At 41.5% G+C, this 21,349-nt stretch overlaps 1 protein-coding gene across 3 annotated transcripts in view; it reads left to right on the top strand.

Moving 5' to 3' along the window:
- The window catches only part of Adtrp (androgen dependent TFPI regulating protein), a 61,317-nt gene extending 43,653 nt beyond the window's left edge, over positions 1–17,664 (top strand). For all 3 annotated transcript variants that reach the window (XM_090356485.1, XM_090356486.1, XM_090356487.1), the window contains 2 exons: positions 10,576–10,727; positions 17,420–17,664. In XM_090356485.1, the coding sequence (XP_090212611.1) occupies positions 10,576–10,727; positions 17,420–17,454 (187 nt within the window). In that variant the 3' untranslated portion in view covers positions 17,455–17,664. The remainder of the gene's footprint in view (positions 1–10,575; positions 10,728–17,419) is intronic.
- Positions 17,665–21,349: the final 3,685 nt, after the last annotated feature.

Below are 21,349 nucleotides of genomic sequence, written 5' to 3'. Positions count from 1 at the left end.
GTTCCTTTTCTCTTTTCCTGCCTCCCAGGGAGCACAGTACCTTTGCTCCAACAGGGAGGGCCCTGCTGAGTACAAGGTCTACAACCTGGAAAGGCAGACATTATTTCTGCTCGAGACTCTCACAAGCCATTCATGCCGGTAGAATACCCTGGGTCATCTTCTAGCCCTGTTTGGGGGTTCTGCCAGAGGTTGAGGAGGAAGGACGGAATGGGGAAGCAGCAGTACCTGAATCATGGATGTCACTGGCCATTGTCCAAAAGCTTGGTGCCTACAGCTCAGATGCTGGCTGGTCCCTGGCATTTCATGGCATCTACTTCCTCCTCCCTACTCTTCCTCAGCCTTGGCAATGAACATGCAATGCCTTCCTTGAGGACTTAACCACTGGTTTTTGCTAGAATACATTGAATTTAAGTACATTCGATGACATTTCCTATTGTTCCATTGGTCGAAGCTTCCCTATCTCAGTTTATTCCATGGTCAGTGGCCCTGAGACTCGTTCACAGCATGCTAGGACCCACGGGCCTTCCTGAAACACAGATGAGGTCATATGAGTTCCACAAACTGTAAGGTATCCGCAGAGAGATCATAGGGAAGTTGCCATAGGTCAGTTGTCAGGTGTGCTAAATTGAATAGGCATAGCAGGAGTTAGGTGAAGAAATGAGCTGGGGCCAGAAGGAGTGTGAGAGAGAAGTATGAATCACCCAAACTACTCAGTACCTGTGAGCTGGAGAAGCTTTTCTCTGCTGGAACTATGTTAACGATGACCTAAAAATAGGCCAGAGGCCCCCAGGGACTGCCTATCATGTCCTGCTTACTTTTTGTGATTTTTCAGATTGCAAAATTGGAGGGCTGGCCCCAGAGTGGGAAAACAAAGCTTTGCCCAGTAGTAATGACGGCAAATCTTTCATTTCCTTTGGAAAGCATTAGTCACCTATAAATATGGTAGCTCATTCACTCCTCCCTGCTCTCACTCCAAACACCTCACCTCTTTTTCTTTCTCTGTCTCTCTGAGGCAGTGGTGAGGAGCTGGAAAATTTGAAATGTTCCTTCTGCTGGTTTTTATTCCTTCTTTTATTAAACACATATTTCCCCTAAGGCAGGGTTGGCCCTGATGGGAAAAGCAAAGTCATATAAGGCCAAGCTACAGCATACACAGGGGTTTATGCTTCATAAGTGGAAATGAGCCATACATATATATTATTGGAACATGGGCTAGAAAGTGATGACATGTCATTAAAATTACAAGGAGTCATGAGAGCACAGTGAAGGAAGATTGGGGGGGGGGAATCCTCTGCTGAGGGGTGTGGGAATGCTTGCGTTGGGCATAAGCCCTGAAGAACTAGCAAAGCCTGGAGCTGCAACAAGTGGGGGAAAATGAACCCCAAGAGTACAATATCTAGCTCAAGAGAATGTAGAGCATGTGAAAATAGAGGTTAGCAACTCTCTTCTGCTGTACCTGTTAGAAGAGGGTGCTAATAGGAAATAGCACTAGAAATACCGATTCCCCCTAGGGCATACAGATGGTAGCTAGAGGAGGGGTAACATTTAATAGACACTCTGATTCATAACAGGGTGAGGCCTACTAAATCCTTCCCAAGTTGAGAATGCACCCCATGCATCCACCCTCCCTGCAGGACATCGTAGCTTAGCCTGGGCGCACCCCGCTCCCTCTCTTGAGCACCTGGCAGAATCTAGAAAGCAGATTGCTAATATTGGAAAGTCAAGGAAGCCTTAAAGATGAAACACTATAATTCAGGGAGCATCTGTATAGACAAAGGAAGTTTGTTTCTGTGGGGTGAAGACAACAGCTAGAAACACTGATAACTTGGTCAAAAAATTACTTGTCAAAAAGTTCATTTTGACAAGAGCACCTAATATGAACTGGAGGAACAGGAGATGGGAAATGATATAAAATCAAACACTAGCTAGGTGGCTAGAACTGCTGGCTTACACCTATACTCCTAGCTACTTTGGAGGCCACGATTGAGGAGGTTGCAATTTGAGACTAGCATAGACACCCTTCTTTTCTATCTTTTTAATTTTATTGTAGGGTTAATGTATAGAGGGGTTACAGTTACATTCATCAGGTACTGGGTACATTACTTCTGGAACATTGATACCCCTTCTCATGTTTTTGGCCCCCTTTTTCTCCCCCATCCCCTCCCAATCATCTTGTTTTCCCCCCTTCCCTTTCCTATTTCAAATAAACAAATAAACATATATACAATATACCAGGTAACAAAGTTAGATATAGTAACCCTTTTCCATAAGGGGAAAAAAAGAGAAAAGAAATAATTTCACATAGTACATTATGTACTATGTTATCTCTCATCTCTTTTGTTGTCCCTTGGTTATGTCGTATAGTTACAGTATCTCACTTTGTTATCTGATATATTGGATATATTTGTATTTGGTTATTTGAAATTGCATAGGGAAGGGGGAAAACAAGATGAGGGGTGGGGTTGGGGGGAGGGAAATGGGGACCAAGACATGAGAAAGGGTATCAATGTATGTGAATTAATGCACCTTCTATCTGGTGAATATAATGTAACCCTTCTATTAATTATAATACAAAATATATGAAAAACGAACAACAATCACAAAGATAAACCTCTTGTTTCCATAACCTAGAGGTCATTTTGTTTCATCTCATCCTGCGTGACCATATGTACATAGCTTTTGAGCTATTGTGATCCTCTGCTAGGAGAATCCTATGCTGCCATAAGACAGAACGACATTGTCCCATTCGTAAGGAAATGAAAAGACTTGGAAAAAAGCATATTAAGTGAAGTAAGCTAGACTCAAAGGAACATAGGCTCCATGGCTTCCGTCATTTGGAATAATTAGTACACATCTGTATTAACAGAGAGCTGGGTGCAATAGCACATATTTTTCATCCTGGGGACACTGGGAAACCTAAAATAGGTAGACCAGAACCAAAAAAACCCAGCACAAAGCAAACCTGAATGTGTAGCTCAGCACCAAGAAAGCCTGCCTCAAGTGTGAGACCCAGAATTCTGGGACTCACAGAAGAAAACAAAACCCTTCATCTCAACTACCCATATAAGTAAATAAATCAGCCAGATATTAAGTTACATAATTGAATCACATGTCCTGGTTATTTCACAGTCCTAGTGACATTCCATTTACCAGCACTAAGAGACATTTTTTTTTTCCCTACTAGCCGGGGTGTTCCAGAGTCTTTCAAGATTTCCATCCCCAAAGAATCCCAGCCATGTCTCTCATTCCTCTTGCACACTCTCCTCAACATCCTTCTCTCATACAAATGTGGAAGTCGTAATCCCCAAACCCCTGCATAGCACGCCTCTCCCTGGCACCATGCTGACCCCATTGCCTGAGTGGCCAACAGTGTAGAAGGCTACTGACCGCCCTGACAGCTCTGGGTAGCCTGAAAAACTCTCACTATGCTGTTGAGGGACTCTGCTAGTAAGTAAGGTTTTGCAGGCCACGCACAGATGTTTCGAAGGTATGCAGCTTCACCAGCTTGGTGGAGATGTTTGCAGAGCCTTTTCCTTAAAAACAGGATTCTTGTCTTCTGCTTTCAGGTGAGGTCTCTCAGTAAAGCTTCTTGGGCATTCTCCAGTGTAACGATCTTTCCATTTATGTCCAATTTACACATGAACATTTACACATTTTGCTCTGAGAATACACTAAAAAGTTCAAGGGTCCGAGTCTAGATCAACCACTGAAGCATTCCCAGCATCAACAATCCCCTCCTCCCTTTAATGTCTCCTGGTGAGTTCTCTCTCAGAGCCACTACTAACCTTTCCTTCTATTATGACCTTCATCTAGCACCATCAAGGTCAGCCACATCTTTATGACCTCAACTTTCAGTGGGAATTGGAATCCAGCTTCATTTTTATTCTCTAAAGAAATATTCATCCTCCACAGAAGTACTCTTTAGACCTAGGGAATTAATATGCAAAAATAAATATAAGAATGTTACACCACATGTTTTTATTACCAGTGTTTGGGGGCCAGGTGACTGGGAGGCAAATTAAAGGGTAATGAAGTGAGTCATACTTTTTGCTCAAATCTCAGCTTCTGTCTAACCATAATGCTTGTAATACAAATTAGAAATAACAGCAGCTTGAAGAAAGTAACATCAATAATACTATTAGGAATAAGACTTGTAACAGAATCGGTAGATTGACAGGTAGTAGAAAAATAAAGGGAAAGAAGCTTAAGCCAGTGGACTGGAAAGATGGTGATTCTATTAATAGAAGTAATAGGAATTAGGAGAGAAATAATTTTGAGTGTCGGTAAATAAATAAATAATTAAATACAGTTTCCACTAGGCACCAGTGGCTCAGGAGCCTGAGATTCAGGATCAAAGCCAGCCAGGGAAGACAAATCTGTAAGGCTCTTATCTCCAAATGACCAACAGAAAGCCAGAACTGTGGTCCAATTGGAAGAATGTCAGCTTTGAACAAAAAAGCCAAATGAGAGTGCAGAGGTCCTAAATTCAAGCCCCAGTACTGGAACCCCCTCACACATACACAAATACTAATTTAATTGGTTCAGAACACAGCACTGGGTTTTTAAAACCCCAAGCAATTTCTTCTAAAAGACTTGAAGCCAATGCTGAGAGCCACCTGGCTAGAGGACTCATGTCTGGAAATTCATTCCAGGATGTATGGAGAAGGGTAAAGCGAGGAGCTGAAGAAATACCCTCATCTAAGGGAGGGAAGGGGCAGAGGGGCAATCCAAACAACAGAGAATCGTCAGAGGGACAAGAATCCTATAGTCTCTAAGGGAGAAGAAAGTGTCACACCAGAGAGTGTGTCAGGGAGAGGGTGATCATGCATTTAAATGCTGTGCCAGCTATCACTGCTGATAGTGTCAACACCCGGAAAATTATCTGTATGGTGGTCTCGGTCCACAGTTACTCAGTGTAGCAAAATGCCAAGGATCCAATCACATACTTTAACGTCTAATCCATTCTAGACACTTGCCAAAATTCTCACTCTGAACACCACACTTAGATTAAGTTTCTGCTCTCTTAATCTCACTTATAGAAAGCACTGGGACTTAAACTCCTGCATATTCAAAGCCATCGCGTCGGTCTTCACCCCTTTCATTTGAGCCATTTTGTAGGGCTAGAAAGATGGAACAAGTAGGCTCGAGAATGATGTGTCAAAACCCACAGACTCCAATATAACTAGATAATCTGCTAACCACACAGCCTTTCATTATTTCCCTAATGATAAGGATAGAAGATCTACGTTTCATTTCGGCCACACGGATGCTATGGTAGTTAGAATGACAAGTCTCTGAAAGATGACTCTGGGGCTCCCATTTGATATCTGCTTGTAAATTTCCATTGCAGACAGCTCAAGTACAATGGAGAGTATGGAGAGTATTTGCAACAAGCAACGAAGGAAATCCAAACTTGGAACACAACTGGTACATTGACCAATTTTCCAAGCAGAGCATGGGTCGAGCAGCTGGGAGTAGTCTGTCTATTGAATGACTTAAAGAAAGCTATGAATCTTAGCAAGGCCACTAGACAGCTGTTTCTTTAAAAATAGAGCTGACTGTGTCCTGGGCACTTGGAAAATGAAATGTTCTGAGGCACCACTTCTACCTTTGCAGGCTTCTGTGCTGCAGAGGAAAATAGCAAGGGAAGATCTTTACTTTTTTTTTTTTGTCAATCCTGGGCTTTGAGCTCAGGGCCTGAGCACTGTCCTTGAGGTTTCTCAAGGCTATAGCTCTACCACTTGAGCCACAGCACCACTTCTGGCTTTTCCTGTGTACGTGATACTGAGCAACTGAACCCAGGTCTTCATACATTCTAGGCAAACACTCCCAGCCCAGGAAGATCTTTTCTAGAGAAGTAGGTTTTAGTTTGTTTACATTTTTGGCATGAATTTGTTTTACAAAACTGTTTCTTTAGCTGGACATGGGTAAATCACCTTTAATCCTACTTACTCTAGAGGCTGAGACCTGATAATTGTGGTTCGAAGCCAGCCCAGGCAGGAAAGTTCGTGAGACTCTTATCACCAATTCACGACCAGAAAGCCAGAAGTGGCACTATAGCTCAAAGTGGCAGAGCACTAACCTTGACTGTGAAAACTCAAGGACAGAGCCCAGGCTTGAGTTCAAACTCCATAACTGATCAAAAACAAACAAACAAACAAACAAAAAACTGGTTTCTTTGTGGTATTTCCATACATGCAGCCCAATCAAATTCACACACTTTATTAAAGTGCCATTCATACCCACCTCCATTTCTTAAAACAATGTCAATAAGTTTCATTATTCTACTTTTATCCAGGTTTATAACATACTTACACCAGATTCACTTCTCCCTCACCTTTTCCCTTCTCTCTCCACCCCCAAACAGAAACTGGTTGACATACCTGTCACTAATTTTAAAAACTAGAGAAAGGGTAGGGAGTAAGATTGAGACTCAAAGCAAGGATAAGATTCAGCCAGGCACAGAGCAAAGAGAAACGTGCCCCAGGAAACAAGGCTCAGCGGTGCTGTAGGCAGTGACAATCACAAGGGCAAAGACCCAGAAACTGTAAAATAGGGTTCATTCAAAAATCATAAAAAGTCCAGTGTGGGTAAAGTAAAGCTCAGGAGATGGACAGTGGGCAGGCAGGTCCAGGGATACTTAGTTCAGTTGAGGTGCTTTCTTGGTGTGGTGCCACAAAGGGGTCATACACAGAGGGTCTCTAGAGAGATGATTCAATCCCTAGCTGCTTGTGCTCTAGAAAGTACATTGGTTGAGTGAGAAGCAGCTGAAAGACAAGACAGAAGAACAGGAGAAATGAAGGAATATATGTAAAATGTGTGCCCTAAAAAGTAATTTTTGATAATTTTCAAAAGATTGAATGCAGAGTCAAGAGGGTTTGAAGACCTGGCATTGACTAAGACTGGGAACAACTGTGTGCCAGCTTCCCTTTCTCTGTCTCTTATCTACATCCTCCCTCCCTCTCTTTCTCCCCCTTCTCTCTCCTTTCTTTCTTTCTTTCTTTCTTTCTTTCTTTCTTTCTTTCTTTCTTTCTTTCTTGCTTGCTTGCTTGCTTGCTTGCTTGCTTGCTTGCTTGCTTTCTTGCTTTCTCTCTTTCTTTCTGTCCTCTACCCCTCTCACTCTCTGCTGAGTTATTTTCGTTACATCACAGCAATCTGGCTTCTTAGTCTATGTTTATCTATACTACTTGTCCTACTGTTAGCTAACACATGTATACCCTTCTCAGCACTTTTCTTTGAAAGGATACACCACAAATCATTAACTTGAACTTGGGAACTTCCCTTTACAAGTCTTATGCTGAAACAAATGGAAACTTTCCAGGCCTTCAGGGATAGGGTGTTCTTATTTGTAGGCTATCTTACATAAATGTTCATGGGAATTAGGAAATCCTAATTTCAGGCATATTAAGTAAACAAGAGAAACTAGTTACTACAACCTGTTTGAATTGTACTTGGATCTCACTGGTCCCAAAACATTGCTTGCACCTTCTACCCAGTGGCATTTATTTTTTGCCCTCTTGTACTTCTCCTATTCCCTCATGAGAGGCAATCATGCAGGCAAGTGGAGATCTTTCTAGAATACATGTTTTGGACATGTATTTGGACACCAGCAAGTCCAAGATTAGGAACCAAGCTTTAAATATGCAGTTATATGACTCTGAGATGGATGTTTCCTGAAATATAGTTGTGATAGAATGAATACAATGTGTAATTTCTCATCTTCACCATGTATAAATGTTGTTAGGTACGTTCAGATTATTCATTCATCACCACCATCCACTCTCACAATTATTTTTTTCCCTTACACCCAAAACTCTGACTCTATTGACAATGCTCACCCACCTCTTAAAGTTGCCATTCACTTCTCTCTCCATGAATCAGGTATGATTGCTTCCTCAAAAAATTATGTAGCTGGGCTGAGAGTTTGGCCTAGTGGTAGAATGTTTGCCTAGCATGCACGAAGACCCAGGTTTGATTCCTCGGTACTACATACGTAGAAAAAAGCCAGAAATGGTGCTGAGGCTCAAGTGGTAGAGTTCTAGCCTTGAGAAAGTCCAAGGACCGGGCTCAGGCCCTGAGCTCAAGCCTAGGACTGGCATTAAAAAAAAGAAATACATATCTAGGCTGGGAGTTTGACCTAGTGGTAGTTTGCCTAGCATGCATGAAGACCCGGGTTTGATTCCTCAGTGCCACATACAAAGAAAAAAAAAGCCAAAAATGGTGTTCATGTGGTAGAACTTTAGACTTGAAAAGCCCAGGGACAGTGCTCAGACTCTGAGTTCAAGGCCCAGGACTAGCAAAGAAAAAAGAAAAAAAAATTATATAGCTTATATCCTTTTATGACTTTCATTTTTCATTTATCATACTAATCTCAAGATTCACCCACATTGTTTCATCTGTCCAAGTGTATTTTAATGTCTTATGGCACATTTTATTTTTTTCATATATTTTTATTGTAATTAATAGAAGGGTTACATGATATTTGCCAGATAGAAGGTGCATTAATTCACATACATTGATACCCTTCCACCTGTCTTGGTCCCCATTTCCCTTCCCCCCACCCCCACCCCTCCTCTTGTTTTCCCCCCTTCCCTATCCAATTTCAAATAACCAAATATAAATAGATCTGATATATCAGATAACAAAGTGAGATACTGTAACAATATGAGATAACCAAGGGACAGCAAAAGAGATGAGAGATAACATAGTACCTTAAGGACAACAATCATTCATTATACGGCTTATGTTTCTATATCCTAGAGATCCTTTCATTTAGTGTCATACTATATGGATGGCACATTTTAAATGTATCCATTCATCCATCACTGCACCTGTGACGAATTTACGTCTTTTGTCTGCTGTAAATCATGCCGATAGCCTCTCTGGCCCGCTTTTAAAGCATGTGGGGATGTCACCACAGGTGGGATGGTTGGGTCCTGTGGTAATAATGAGGCACCTCCATACACCTATCTCATCCTCCTGTCCCATCAGCAGTGCAGAAGGGATCAAATGTCGTCACACCCTCATGAACACTTGTTATTTTCTGTGTGCATTTGTGACAGCAGCTGTCCTAATGTGTGAGAGGAGGTGGTACCATGCTGTGGCTTTGGTGGGCATGTATCTACACCATCCCCTGTGACACTGAGGATCTTTTAGTGTGTTTGATGGCCATTTGTCTATCTGCTCTGTAGAGCAATCATTCAAGTTCCTTATCTACTTTAAATTGGGCTTCTTAGGGGATTTTTTTTTGTCCAGTTATCTACTTGCCCCTTATTAGATACAGGACTTTCAAATGTGTTTTTCTGCTCCACAGTCAGCCTTTGCACACTGACTGTGTTAGCTGTGTCCTTTAATGCACTGATAAACCTTAGCGTTTCATACTACAGGGCCCTCATTTGTCTTACCCCGAATCTGGTCACAAACATGTGGTCTCTTCCACACTTCAATTTCTGAAAGTTTAAGCACAGAAACTTCTTTTTTTATCTTAAATCCTTTAACCACCATTTCCAAATGTTGTTTTGAGAGCCTGACCCATCCTGTCTTCACTGTTATAAGAAACTGGCAGTGTCCAAGGAATGTTTCTGAAAATACTCCCATCGTTCCATTCCTCTGTAGAAATAGAAGCATTGGAACATTTATTAAATGATATCGCTGTGCCAGGGATTGTTCAACGTGTCTTACACAGAACATATATATGAAGTGTGTTCATTCTTGCAACAGACTTATAAGGTGTGTGCTGTTTGGATCCTTATCTCCTTTAATGCAGCAAGGTTGAATAAATTGCTGAAGGTAACAAAGCTAATTGGTAGCAGAACTAGGATTTGAATCACCAGAGCTGAATTCCAACTATCACTAATGTGATATCTTCCTCATATTTCTTTAAGTTATTTCAGACTTTGGCATCTTATAATACAATTGGCTTCCAGAAAAACTACATTGTGAGGTTTCACTGAAACATCATGGCTTTCCTCCTAGAATCCCCTTTGCTTCTCTTGGCTCACAGAAATGACTTAACCTGTATCCTTATGTGTGCAAGAATTAAGCCTCCACATAAATTTGTTCCCAATTAATACTCTATTCCTAGTTAAATGCATCTGCTAAAATCAAGGCCAACAATTAGCCCCGGCATATATCATCTTAGAACAATGAGGCCGCATCTCTGCCTTCCCTCCTCCAACAGGGCATGGAGAGCCCATTGAAAGCTACCCTTCACTCTTGGGTACCAAAGTAAGCTGAAAACATTCACGTCTCCATTCTTTGACTGAGAACCAACAAATGAACTCCAGTTAGTGGGTTTAATGTCTTAGCAATCCACCAGTCTCAGAGAAAGAAAGAATTCATTCGTGTAGTCACATGTTCTCCTTGGCAAATATATGATGCATGTTTCTCCCTTCCTTTAACTACTACTGGATTGTAGTGGCTTACAAGTAGAAGCCCTACCCACCCCATGAAACAAGATGTCATATTAAATCAAGTAAAAGACTTACCTGTGTAGAGTAGCCCCATTGATTCTGAGCAGGGAGAAAATGATTGCCTTGTCTTTGTTGTCTAATGACTGTGACTTGCTACCTACAGGGTCATCTGGCTCCACTTTCAAACAGGAACGTGGGTGTATCCTGTATTTGCAACACTCGGCCCCCTGGGAATGGCAGCCTTCTTCTCTCTCAGTTACATCTTGAGTGCCAGCATCTACCTGTTTGGCGAGAAACTCAACTACTGGAAATGGGGTCAGTAGTGGCTCTCATCCACAAAGCCACTTCTTTCTTACTTTTACTTCCTATCTCCTAGAAATGGAAGCACAAACCCAAAGGCAATGGTGTTTGATGACTGTCTAGAAAACTCAGATAGGACCTACCAACGTCATTAAAGGAAAAGCTTAGAGGGTATATTGGATTCCTCTCAAACATGCCATCAAATGGCTTCTCCCCTCTTCAAGTCAACATCTCATTTAAAACAAAAGTTAAACCATAGTTAGAAAGATCAAGATAATAAGATACTGCCATCCCAGCATATATATATATGTGTGTGTGTGTGTATGTATGTATGCATATATATGTATATATATATATATCAAGCTTTATACATGATCAAGCTTTCTTGAGCATTGGGTAGAATCATGGTTTAACAATCATATAAAAGGGAAAATGCCATTTTCCTCCTTGTTGTACCCCTCCTCACTTCACCCTGAGAATATGTTCTTTTAGAAAAGTAACTACAAGTACCAGAAAAATGTTTTCATATCCAGGTGAAGATTCAGGAAGTCCCCTCTGATTTTGTATATGAGGAAAGCAAAGAGTCACCTACAAGCCCCCACTCACTCATTCACTTGCCATTCTGTCAAAATAGAAATAATATTTTCTGCACACAACACCAACAGGTGTGAAATATAACTTCATGTACACAAAATGTTTACTTTCATCACGTTTGGGGTCAGAGTGTGCTTCTGAGTGGAGCCTGACATGTGAGAGAAGCAGACATGCAACGTGGATTTGTCACATGCTTTCTATACCCAGAAAATGTGGTTAAGAAAATCTCAAAGACAGTATTCTCTGAGTGCAACCACATAAAAACTAGGATGAGCCAGGCACCAGTTTCTCATGCCTGTAAGCCTAGCTACTGAAAAGGCTGAGATCTGAGGATCAACGTTCAAAGCCAGCCAGGGCACTAAAGTCCGTGAGATTCTTATCTCCAGTTAACCACCAGAAAATTGGAAGTAGATCTGTGGCTCAAGTGATAGAGTGCTAGACTTAGGCGGAAGAGCTCAGGAACAGTGCCAAGACCTGGAGTTCAAGCCCCACAACTGACAAAAAAAAATAGAAGGATGATAATGATGTGACACCCTAGATCAGAATTCCAAATCACAGGAAATTATCCCCCCCAAAATGCTGACAATGCTGATGTTTTGGATGTGTAGTTATCTGCTTTTGGATCTTTCCTTGAAATCTTGGATAAAAATTTACGATAGCTTTCCTTGTCTCTAGGAGACAGGGTAAGAGGAAAGATACATGGAAGGGAGGAGAAAGGGAGATAGAGAAGGAGGAGGGAGCAGTGGGAAAGAAGGAAGGAAGGAAGGAAGGAAGGAAGGAAGGAAGGAAGGAAGGAAGGAAGGAAGGAAGAAAGAAAGAAAGAAAGAAAGGGCTCTTCTGTGAAAGCCAACTTCTTCCAAAGGTATTCTGAGGACAGTAGACAAAAATGACTCTAATAATTGTAGAATGAGGCATTGGACTAGAAATTTATGGAACAGTGGGATGATAGTACTGGAGAACTGTTGGACAGTCACAGGTTAGGGTAGGTGATATAAAACAGGACAAAGATATTGAAATAAACATCAAGAAAGCTGAGGTATGACTTCACCTGGCCACAAAACAACTGTGAAACTTTATGACTATTCACTTCAACTCTTCACATAAGATAACATTTCAGTAGGAAAACCCCAGCACAGTTCGTCTAGGATAATCCTACTTCCAGCCTGCTATGACCAGAAGTTTAATGTTTCAATTTGGCTAATCACCTGTAAGGTTGCCGATCTCCAGATCTTCTCTTCTGGGTTTCTGAAGACATGCAGGTGGTTAGCTAACTCTATCATCCCTTTTTCTTCCATAGCTGAGCAAACTTTTGATAGAGTAGAAACTCAAAGGCAAGCTTTCAAGGATTAGTTGGAGATATTAGCCCCAATAGTTACAGGCTAAGGAGCCTGAGAAAGCTTCTCAAGTTCTCTGGCTTTTCTCTTATCACAATGGAAGCAGTACTCTTACCCTTTTCTGAGGATGATGGAGGTCCTCAGATAACCTGTTAAGCATCATGTGCCTAAAGCAAAATCTTGTATACAGTTAATCTCCATTGCTGTAATCTTTTTCTTCTCTTGCAAAATTACCCCCTTTCTTCTCTGTATGATATTCCCATCCTCTCCTTCAATTTTATGCATAAATTACCAATTTCCCAGCTGAAAGCAATTAAAAGTAATGACTACCTAATGGAATGCAAATGGACCAAGATGGTACACAGACTCAAGAACTTACAATGAAATAGGAGGTTATGCTAAGTGAGGGAAGAATTCATTAGAATCTCCCTTTCTAAAATCCTGCAACAGAGACTGTGCCTTGCTTGGGAATAACCAGACAGGCCCCGGAGTAGTCAAGAACACCAGGTAAAAATATCTGTGATGGCCCTTAAATGGGCAGGTCCACTCCTAACAATAGTTCTTGACCAGCTTTACATCACACTATAGAGAACTTTTAGAAATGGTAATTCCCTGACCAATTATATCCATATACTTGGGGATGTAGATTTAATGATTGTTTTTGTTGATAGCCAGAGTCCACAGAGCAGAGCAGTGGCCAAAGCATGGATTAGCTTCTGAATCATATTAATATGAACATCTTGAAAAGTCTGGGGGTATTCGTAAAATACAGATTCACACAAGGCACTGGTGGCTCATGACCATAATCCTAGTCAAGCTGAGATCTGAGGATCACAGTTCAAAGCCAGCTTGGGCAGGAAAATCTCTGAAACTCTTATCTCTGATGAACCACTGAAAAAACTGAATGTGGAGCTGTGGCTTCAAATGGTAGAGTGTAGCTGATTGCCGGGAAGGAGGCTAAGATCTGAGGATCGAGGTTCAAAGGCAGCCAGGCACAAAAGTCCATGAGACTCTTTATGTCCAGTTAACCACCAGAAAACTGAAAGTAGCACTATGGCTCAAGGGGTAGCCTGGTAGCCTTGAGCTGAATTGCTCAGAGACAGTGCCCAGACCCAGAGTTCAAGCTTCATAACCAAAGAATACAGCAACAACAAAAATACAGAATCTCATTCAGTAGATTCCAGGTACATCTGGAGGTTTTGCCTTTATAGAATATTGACAGAGAGAGAGAGAGCAGCCCAGATGTTCTGAGGCTCCATATATCTCACAACTGTAGACGCCTATCAACAGAGACAATTCTATTGGCAGGTATCCCTGTGGTATACTTCCATAATGTGAGCTGGATAGAGAAGGGTGACAGTGGAGATGGTCACTGTGTACTTGCCAAATGTCTACTGACACCTTCTTCCTGAGTCATGCCCCCGTGTAAATAGAAAACAGCAAGCAAGAAGGGTTTTAATAGCCAGAATTCAAGGGTGACTTAGAACATGTGTGATGAAGTACCCCAAGACACACTGGCGCAGGCCCTGGGAAAGGCAAATGCTGCTAGGTCAGTTTTCAGGATCAGCCACACACAAAGATTCACTTTCAACTTTTGAATTAGAGTTAACTAGAACATGGGTGTCTGACATTGACAGGAGGCAATGAAGCAGACATCAGTAAGTCGATCCACTATGTTTGACCCTGTGCAGGTGCCCTAGGCAGATTCTTCTCCACTCTGAGATCTGGAAAGATGTGGCTGTCATAGCGTCCCACATGAAAGCCATCTCTTGTCACTTAAGTGTTTAATTTTCTTTGGTTTTCTTGATGATAGGACATAAGGATGCTGACACATGACACAGATCCCTCAGAAAGAGAATTAATTCACAAGAGATATAAGACAAAAGGAAGTGGGGGGGAGATTATGTACTTTCAGGCCAAAATAGCAGTCTACTTGAAATGTGGGAGTGGCTAAAGAGACAGTTTGCTCACACAGAACTCATGATTAATTCGTGAGTGATTCTTGTTGGAAATCAATCTATCCTTTGTCAGGGCCTAAGAAAATAATCTATCCATCTTGTCTCTTACGAACAATTATAAACTAAAAATTTCCAACTTGGCCAAGTGATATTTGATAGATCATTGGGTAGGAAACATGACAGCTTTCTTTCAACAAAGAAAACTTAACCTTAATGTTATTTAGTACAGTCCAAGGTTTTTAAAAGGAGATTTTATTGTTGAAAGCTGCATAGAAGCCACTACCTCCTTGGCTCTGTCCATGAAGAAATTAGATAAGCCTACCTGTGTTACATATTATCACTGTTTCAGAATGTAATTTTATCATGAAATCTTTCCACATGATCATGATTCTACTAGTGCAACAAAAGATATCTCCATTCACTTTACTCTTCCTTACCTTCAAGCTCCCTAAGTTCAAAGAGCATACACTCTGGCATCTAGTTTCTTCCTTAGCCTCTTTTACAAGAATTTCTCCTTCCTAATATTTAATGTACGAGGTGTATTCTAACACCTCAGGCCCAAGCTACCTCTGTCTGTCTAAAGCAGCCCACTGAAACAGCAAATATTTTTTCACATTTTTCACCTGAAGTCTAGCAGTAGCTTTTGTAGTTGTAGATATGTAAGAATAAATCTTTGTGGAAACCATGTTTTTATTTACTACTGAATAATAAAGAATATAATTATATGTGATATCCATAGTGATATTGATTAAAACAACAGCTTCTTTCATATTCCACAAGATAAACAATAACTGTTTGGCTTAAAAATCTTTCTAGTTCTTGGCACATCTGAGGGAAAATAAAGAAAATACTAAAATAAATCACTAATATGTCTAACTCTCGCTGCCAACTAGCAAAGTTTCCACTGGGGGGAAAATTTCCTTCAATCAAGAAACATAACAAACCAGCATTACTACGGCAATCAGAATTTGAAATCTATTTTGTGAATTTGGTTTAGGTAAGATATATGATCTATTTCTTATAGTTCCCAAGCAGTTTAGAAACATGGCCAGAAACAACCTAATAGTTGCTCAAGGCTTTGAGAATTCACTGAGCAGAATTCACTGAAGACTCTACAGGGAAAAGAAAAAAGATTGTTAGAATTCAACATGAAGAGCTGTGCCTTCAGTATATGTTGATGAGTATTTGAGCTTTTCATCTCTGTAATGAAACACCCAAGGCAGCTTCCATTGTATTGGTAGTGGACGTGCAAGATTGCATGGTTTAGCCAGATCTTGTGGCAAGGGTGTAAGAACCTTGCAAGTGATCATATGTCAAACCAAGAGATATGGAAGGTCTGAGTGGAATCAGATTCAAGAAGGCCCATGATCACCATGGTCCAATCACCTTAAAATCTCCCAGTAGGCCCCACCTCCCAAACTTCCACCACCTCCCAAGAGTACCATATTGTGGCCAAGACCTTAATCACAATGAACTCTTGTAGAGAAGCATTCAAACCACATTTAAGTCACAGCAGTGATGGTGTAATCAATTCTTACCTAGCTGCTTGGTTCGGGATGGGAGAAGACTTCTTTGAAGCTGAAGAAGGCTCTCTCCAAACAGCACTTTACATCATCTCTTCAGCTTTTATCTGAGCCTTTGTTTTCTACTGTGCTACCTACATAGATAAAGGAGTCTCTGATTCTTGGAATTGAGGGACGAGATTATGATTATGGTTGGACTCAAGGGTGAGTGGCTGGTAAACACCATGGATAAAGAGTTTCAAGAGTCCCTAGAGTAACTTCAGAGGAAAATTGAGAAGTGTATATTAAATTAACGTGTTATTTACTTGACAAGTCCTTAAGGGATCAAAGTAGACACTGAAGAAGAGAGACATATCTAGCTGGTGGTACTGACAGACATAAGAAGACTTAATAGGTAGGGATCCGCCCATTGCATCTAAGCTGGGAGCATACATGAATGTGAAGCAATGTGAAGCATGGTAGGCTGAATAAATACCAAGGCTTATCTGGAGACTGTGATAGGCTGGGTTGATGAGCAGTAGAAGGAAAGGGAATTCTGACTTTAAAGATGTTGGCAGGGATGGCTATGAGGACTGTGGGATCAGAAGATGGTGCTGTAAGAAAATCAAAGTGAAGGGATAATCAGGCCATCAAGTCACTATGGCCTCTGAGAGGGGAAGTACCGGCAAAATAAAATGAGAAGAAGATACTTAATGTGTACTGTTAAGAACAGAATTTATACAGGTTTTCAGGGGCTGAAGGAAGAATTTGGGTAAGAAGTAGGTGCATGAGATTGGGGCAATGCTACCAGACTGGAACTCTCAGGTCCCTCATCTCCATAGTGAAAACAAACACTGAGCTGAGAAAGGCTTTAAAGCAGGATTCACTGAATTTGGCAACCTCCACAGAAAGATAAGGACCTAATGAAATTTTATATTTTTAAAGGCTATGCAAAGATATTAAACACGGAAGTACCAATTTTGGCAGGATGGAAGTCATTTTAGAAATTTAGCACCATAATTTTAATAGGCCATGGAATATGTTTTAGACAGGATGTGGTGGTGTGGGTATATGCCTATAATCCCAGCTACTCAGGAAGGTAGAGGTACACTCTAGCCAGCACTGGCAAAGTTAGTGAGACCCTCTGGCAAACAAACAACAACAACAACAACAACAACAAAGCAATTTAAGATGGTCCAAATGGTAGAGTGCCAGGCCCTAGGTTTAATCCCTAGTATTGGAGGGGAAAGAAAGAAAAAAATGAAAAAAATATATATGAAAAAGAAATCTGAGGTAATGTTCTGTTCTTATTTGTACAGGTGACATGATGCAGCCCTGGACGAAGAGGAAGTGATTGCACACCATTTCCAAAGAGCCAAGGAGGAAGAGAATACTAGAGTCTTTAATCTCTTAAAAATGAGTATTATTTCCATTGGTGAGGGATGGAAGGTAGATAAGTAGAAAGGGCAGGGAGTGATATTTAACTACTACAGGGTTACAGTGGTAGCTTCATTAGAAGACTATTCGTTTTTTGAAAGGTGGAATGCATGGTCTAGAAACAATTTCACTGTCTCAGAATTTGATTCTTTATGTGACCTTCACCAGGGATGAACAAATCTGGGTAAAGAAATTCCTGTGAACTTGGTGCAATAGTGAGAAGGGTGAAGGAATTAGAATCATCTAAATAATTCACCTTAAAGAGGATGGAGAAAACCAAATACAGACCCCGGCTCTTGCTTCCTACCTCTCCTAACTAAGCCATTGCGCAGTAGTTCCAATTCTCTAAAAATATGTGTTTTCATGGTTGTCTCATCTATTACTTTTCTTGCTTTAGAGATGTAAAGAGATGAATGCTATTCAAGTTGTCTGTCTACCTGGTATAATTACAAATTAATCAGGGCAAGGAACAAACAATTTCTAACAAATATTGGGAAGTTTCTTTCAGAGAAAAGATTTGAGATTTGATCTAAACACTGAACATAGTGACATTATCCACATCTTTCCCACTCAAATACTAATTCTGGCTGGGCCAGAAATACAGGCTAACTACTCAGGAGGATGAGACCTGAGGACCATGGTTTAAAGCCAGACCAGGCAAGAAAGTCTGAGATTTTCATCTCCAATTAATCACCAAAAAAAAAGCCTGTGGCTCAAATGCTAGAGCACCAGACTTGAACACAAAATCTCAGGGACAGTGGCCAGGACCTGACTTAAAGCCCCAGGATGACTATAGAAACAAACAACAAATACTAATTCCACAGTAAGTGTTGTATATTACATTTGAGTTAGAATCTGGATGGAAAGGGATGTCATTCTGAGGCTCCTGAGATTGCCAGGATACAAGGTACTTGGCTGAGAAAGTCCATAGTTTTGCAAGTGAATGTTCAAGTGATTAACAAAGACTGCTGTCCATTTTTCCAAGTGGCTTACTCCAGGATTTTATTTTTAAAATAACACAAACGGGCTGGTGACTCGTGCTAGGAAAACATGACTGAGTCTCTAATGTGTTACCACTATGCATATGGGTTGGGGTGTAGACACTGTGGAGAATTTTACTTGGACCTAACATTATGCAGGAGGAATTTGGTTAACATGAACACCAAGAGTAATCTTAGAGGGCTCAGCGTATTCCAACATGTCATGTTCCAAGGCAGGGTAGATGTTACAAATCTGCTCAGGCCTACTCCTTTCCCACTGACGGGAAGACAGGAGCACTCTGTCTCTTTGGGCTTGAGCCGGAACACCTGCCTCCTGTCCTCACACCTGCCACAGCTCTTCACAGATCTGAACACCTGGGCTCAGCAGAAGCCCAGAAGCAGTTGCCCAATGGAAGTTCCCTAGATATCAAGTCCTCAGGGGATCACCCATATCTTCCACACCTCATCATGACTGAGGCCATGTACTTCTTCGAGGCTTCGTATGTACTTGGCTGAGACAGGCCTGCCATTTTATAGTCATGGCTTTACTCTCGCCTGAACCATATTTAACCTTGATTGCCAGCACGATCAGACATTGTGCAGTTCTATCTCAATCAGAATCCTTTCCTATTAAGTACAGACATACTAACACACACACACACACACACACACACACACACACACACACACACACACACCCTTGCAAAGCTGGGCAAGAGATGGTGATCAAGGGTCCGTGGGTCTTCAAGTTGGTAGACATGTTTCCCTACCCAGGCAGAGGGAGAAGTCATCCATTCTCTCCCAGCCAGGACTGGCTTGTACTTGGAACTCCCTTCCTAGGCTACATCCCACATGTGAAAACAATTTTGAATTTGTGTAAAGACTTATCCATTGCCTGAAGAATACATCGCCTCTTCTTCCCCTCAAAAGGGTCATACATTCCCCAAGTTATTTTGAGCTCAGATGCGCCTACTCACTCACAGTATTTGTCATAACAGGAAGCCAGTTTCCCATGCTGTAATCCCCACACACGTTGGTCCACACGAGTGAAGCTGGGAGAACGGAGGAGAAAGGGAGTAAAGGGTGGCTAAGGGAGGATTGAAGAAAAGAGGTTGAGCCGCCTCCATCCCAGCCCGGCACTCAGAAACCCTATACAGACAACCTTGGGGTTTTTTTTTCCCTCATTCAGTTGCTGGTGCTTTTTTTTTTAAATAAAGCATTTGAGTGGGCAGAGAAGCCAGTCAGAACTGCTTATTTATAGCTGTGGATTTTCAATGCTGTATAAATTAGAAATCGTTGCTGAATGAGGCCTGCGCCCACTCACACACGCAGGGCCGCTATCTGGGAGTCCTTTCACACGCTTTGACTGTACACAGTCTAAAATAGGAGAAAATGACATGCTCCGAGTCAAATGACAGAGTCACAGCTAAACGGCAAGGCAGAAAACCAGCAATTATTTTTCCTCGGCACAATATGGGGAATGCGACAGGTGCAATTATCCAATATTATTTAACAGCACCGGTTTGTGGTGTAGAGAGAAAATAAAGGTTTCCGTGTCTTAGAGAAGGGGAAAAAAAGGGAAAAAAGTAGAAGAAGAAAGAACCTGCCTTGCAGCTCTTGTTTTTACAGATTGAACTGTGTTGTGTAAATTGAGGCAGACCAGCATTCCACAAAGGGAAGGGAGACATATCTGGTGCCAGCAGAACCCAAGCTCCATCCACAGAGGCTGGCACCCACAGGAGACTTGAAGAAAGGACCCCAGCCTGAGGAACAGGTGTTTCAACACTTTCCTCCTAAGGCAGTGGTTCCAGGTACATTGTGACGAGATTCAAGTTGTCCCTTTAAAGGACTTGCCATTCTGTATCTGGTTCACGCACCCTCAGCTGAATCACGATGACATCAAATAGCAGGTAACCCCCAAGAGATTCATTTGTTTCATGGGTCTCCATCATTTTGTTCTTCCAGCTCCTCCAACCTTTGCTTGAAGTAGTCAATCTTGGAAAATTTCATGTCTTCCAGCTACTAGGAAATAAAATTGCCTGTGGCCACAGACCTCAATTGAGGGAAATTCCTCAGATCTCCTGAAAAGCTTTGTCCCATCAACCAGAGAGCCCCTGGCTTCCTCTACACTCCCCAGAGTCCACCCCAGGTCCTCACATTCTCACATCGATACACTGGAAAAGGCATCCACTTCAAACCCAGATCATCACACCTGAGTACAGTGTCTGACTCTACAATCTCTGTATTGAACCTGGAAAAACTAGTTTGCCTTTCTGAATCCTAATTTCTTATCTGAACAGACAGGATTATCTATCATGATTGGGTATGATTAAAGTGATGCATATAAATGCCTGGCATCTGAGATTTCCCCTTCCTGTCCAGCCTAATTATAAACTCCTAGGGCTAAGGGCTTTGTCTAGCTCAACAATACCTAACTCTGAACCACTAGAACTTGAAAATAAAGGCTTCTTATTTCTCCCCAGTTTCCTCAGAAACCGAGCTCCCTAGTACTAGAGACAATATTTATAATCCTAAGTACTTAGGACTAGAATCTCTTTAACTATGATGATCTAAGAATAGTTTTCTTAGTAGGGCAAGGGAAAAACTATGGATACACTGGAACACATAGCAATTTTTGGTGATTCAGAGAAGGAGATGCCAAGCAGCCTCAGAAGGATTTCTACCTGAGTTCCAGAATGGGCAACTAAGTGGTCCTATTGAAGATTCCAGATCAAGAGACTGATTCTCAATAGAGAAGCAAAAGGAGAACAATGTTTGCATTAGAATGTATTTTACACCATGAGCCTTCGCCTCTTTCTAGCAAGTTGTATA

This window comes from Megascapheus bottae, chromosome 22 (assembly GCF_031878675.1).
Source record: "Megascapheus bottae isolate mThoBot1 chromosome 22, mThoBot2.hap1, whole genome shotgun sequence".
In the NCBI taxonomy this organism is placed as follows: domain Eukaryota; kingdom Metazoa; phylum Chordata; class Mammalia; order Rodentia; family Geomyidae; genus Megascapheus; species Megascapheus bottae.
Note: the sequence above shows the minus strand (reverse complement) of the source record. Positions and strands in the feature narration are given on the sequence as shown.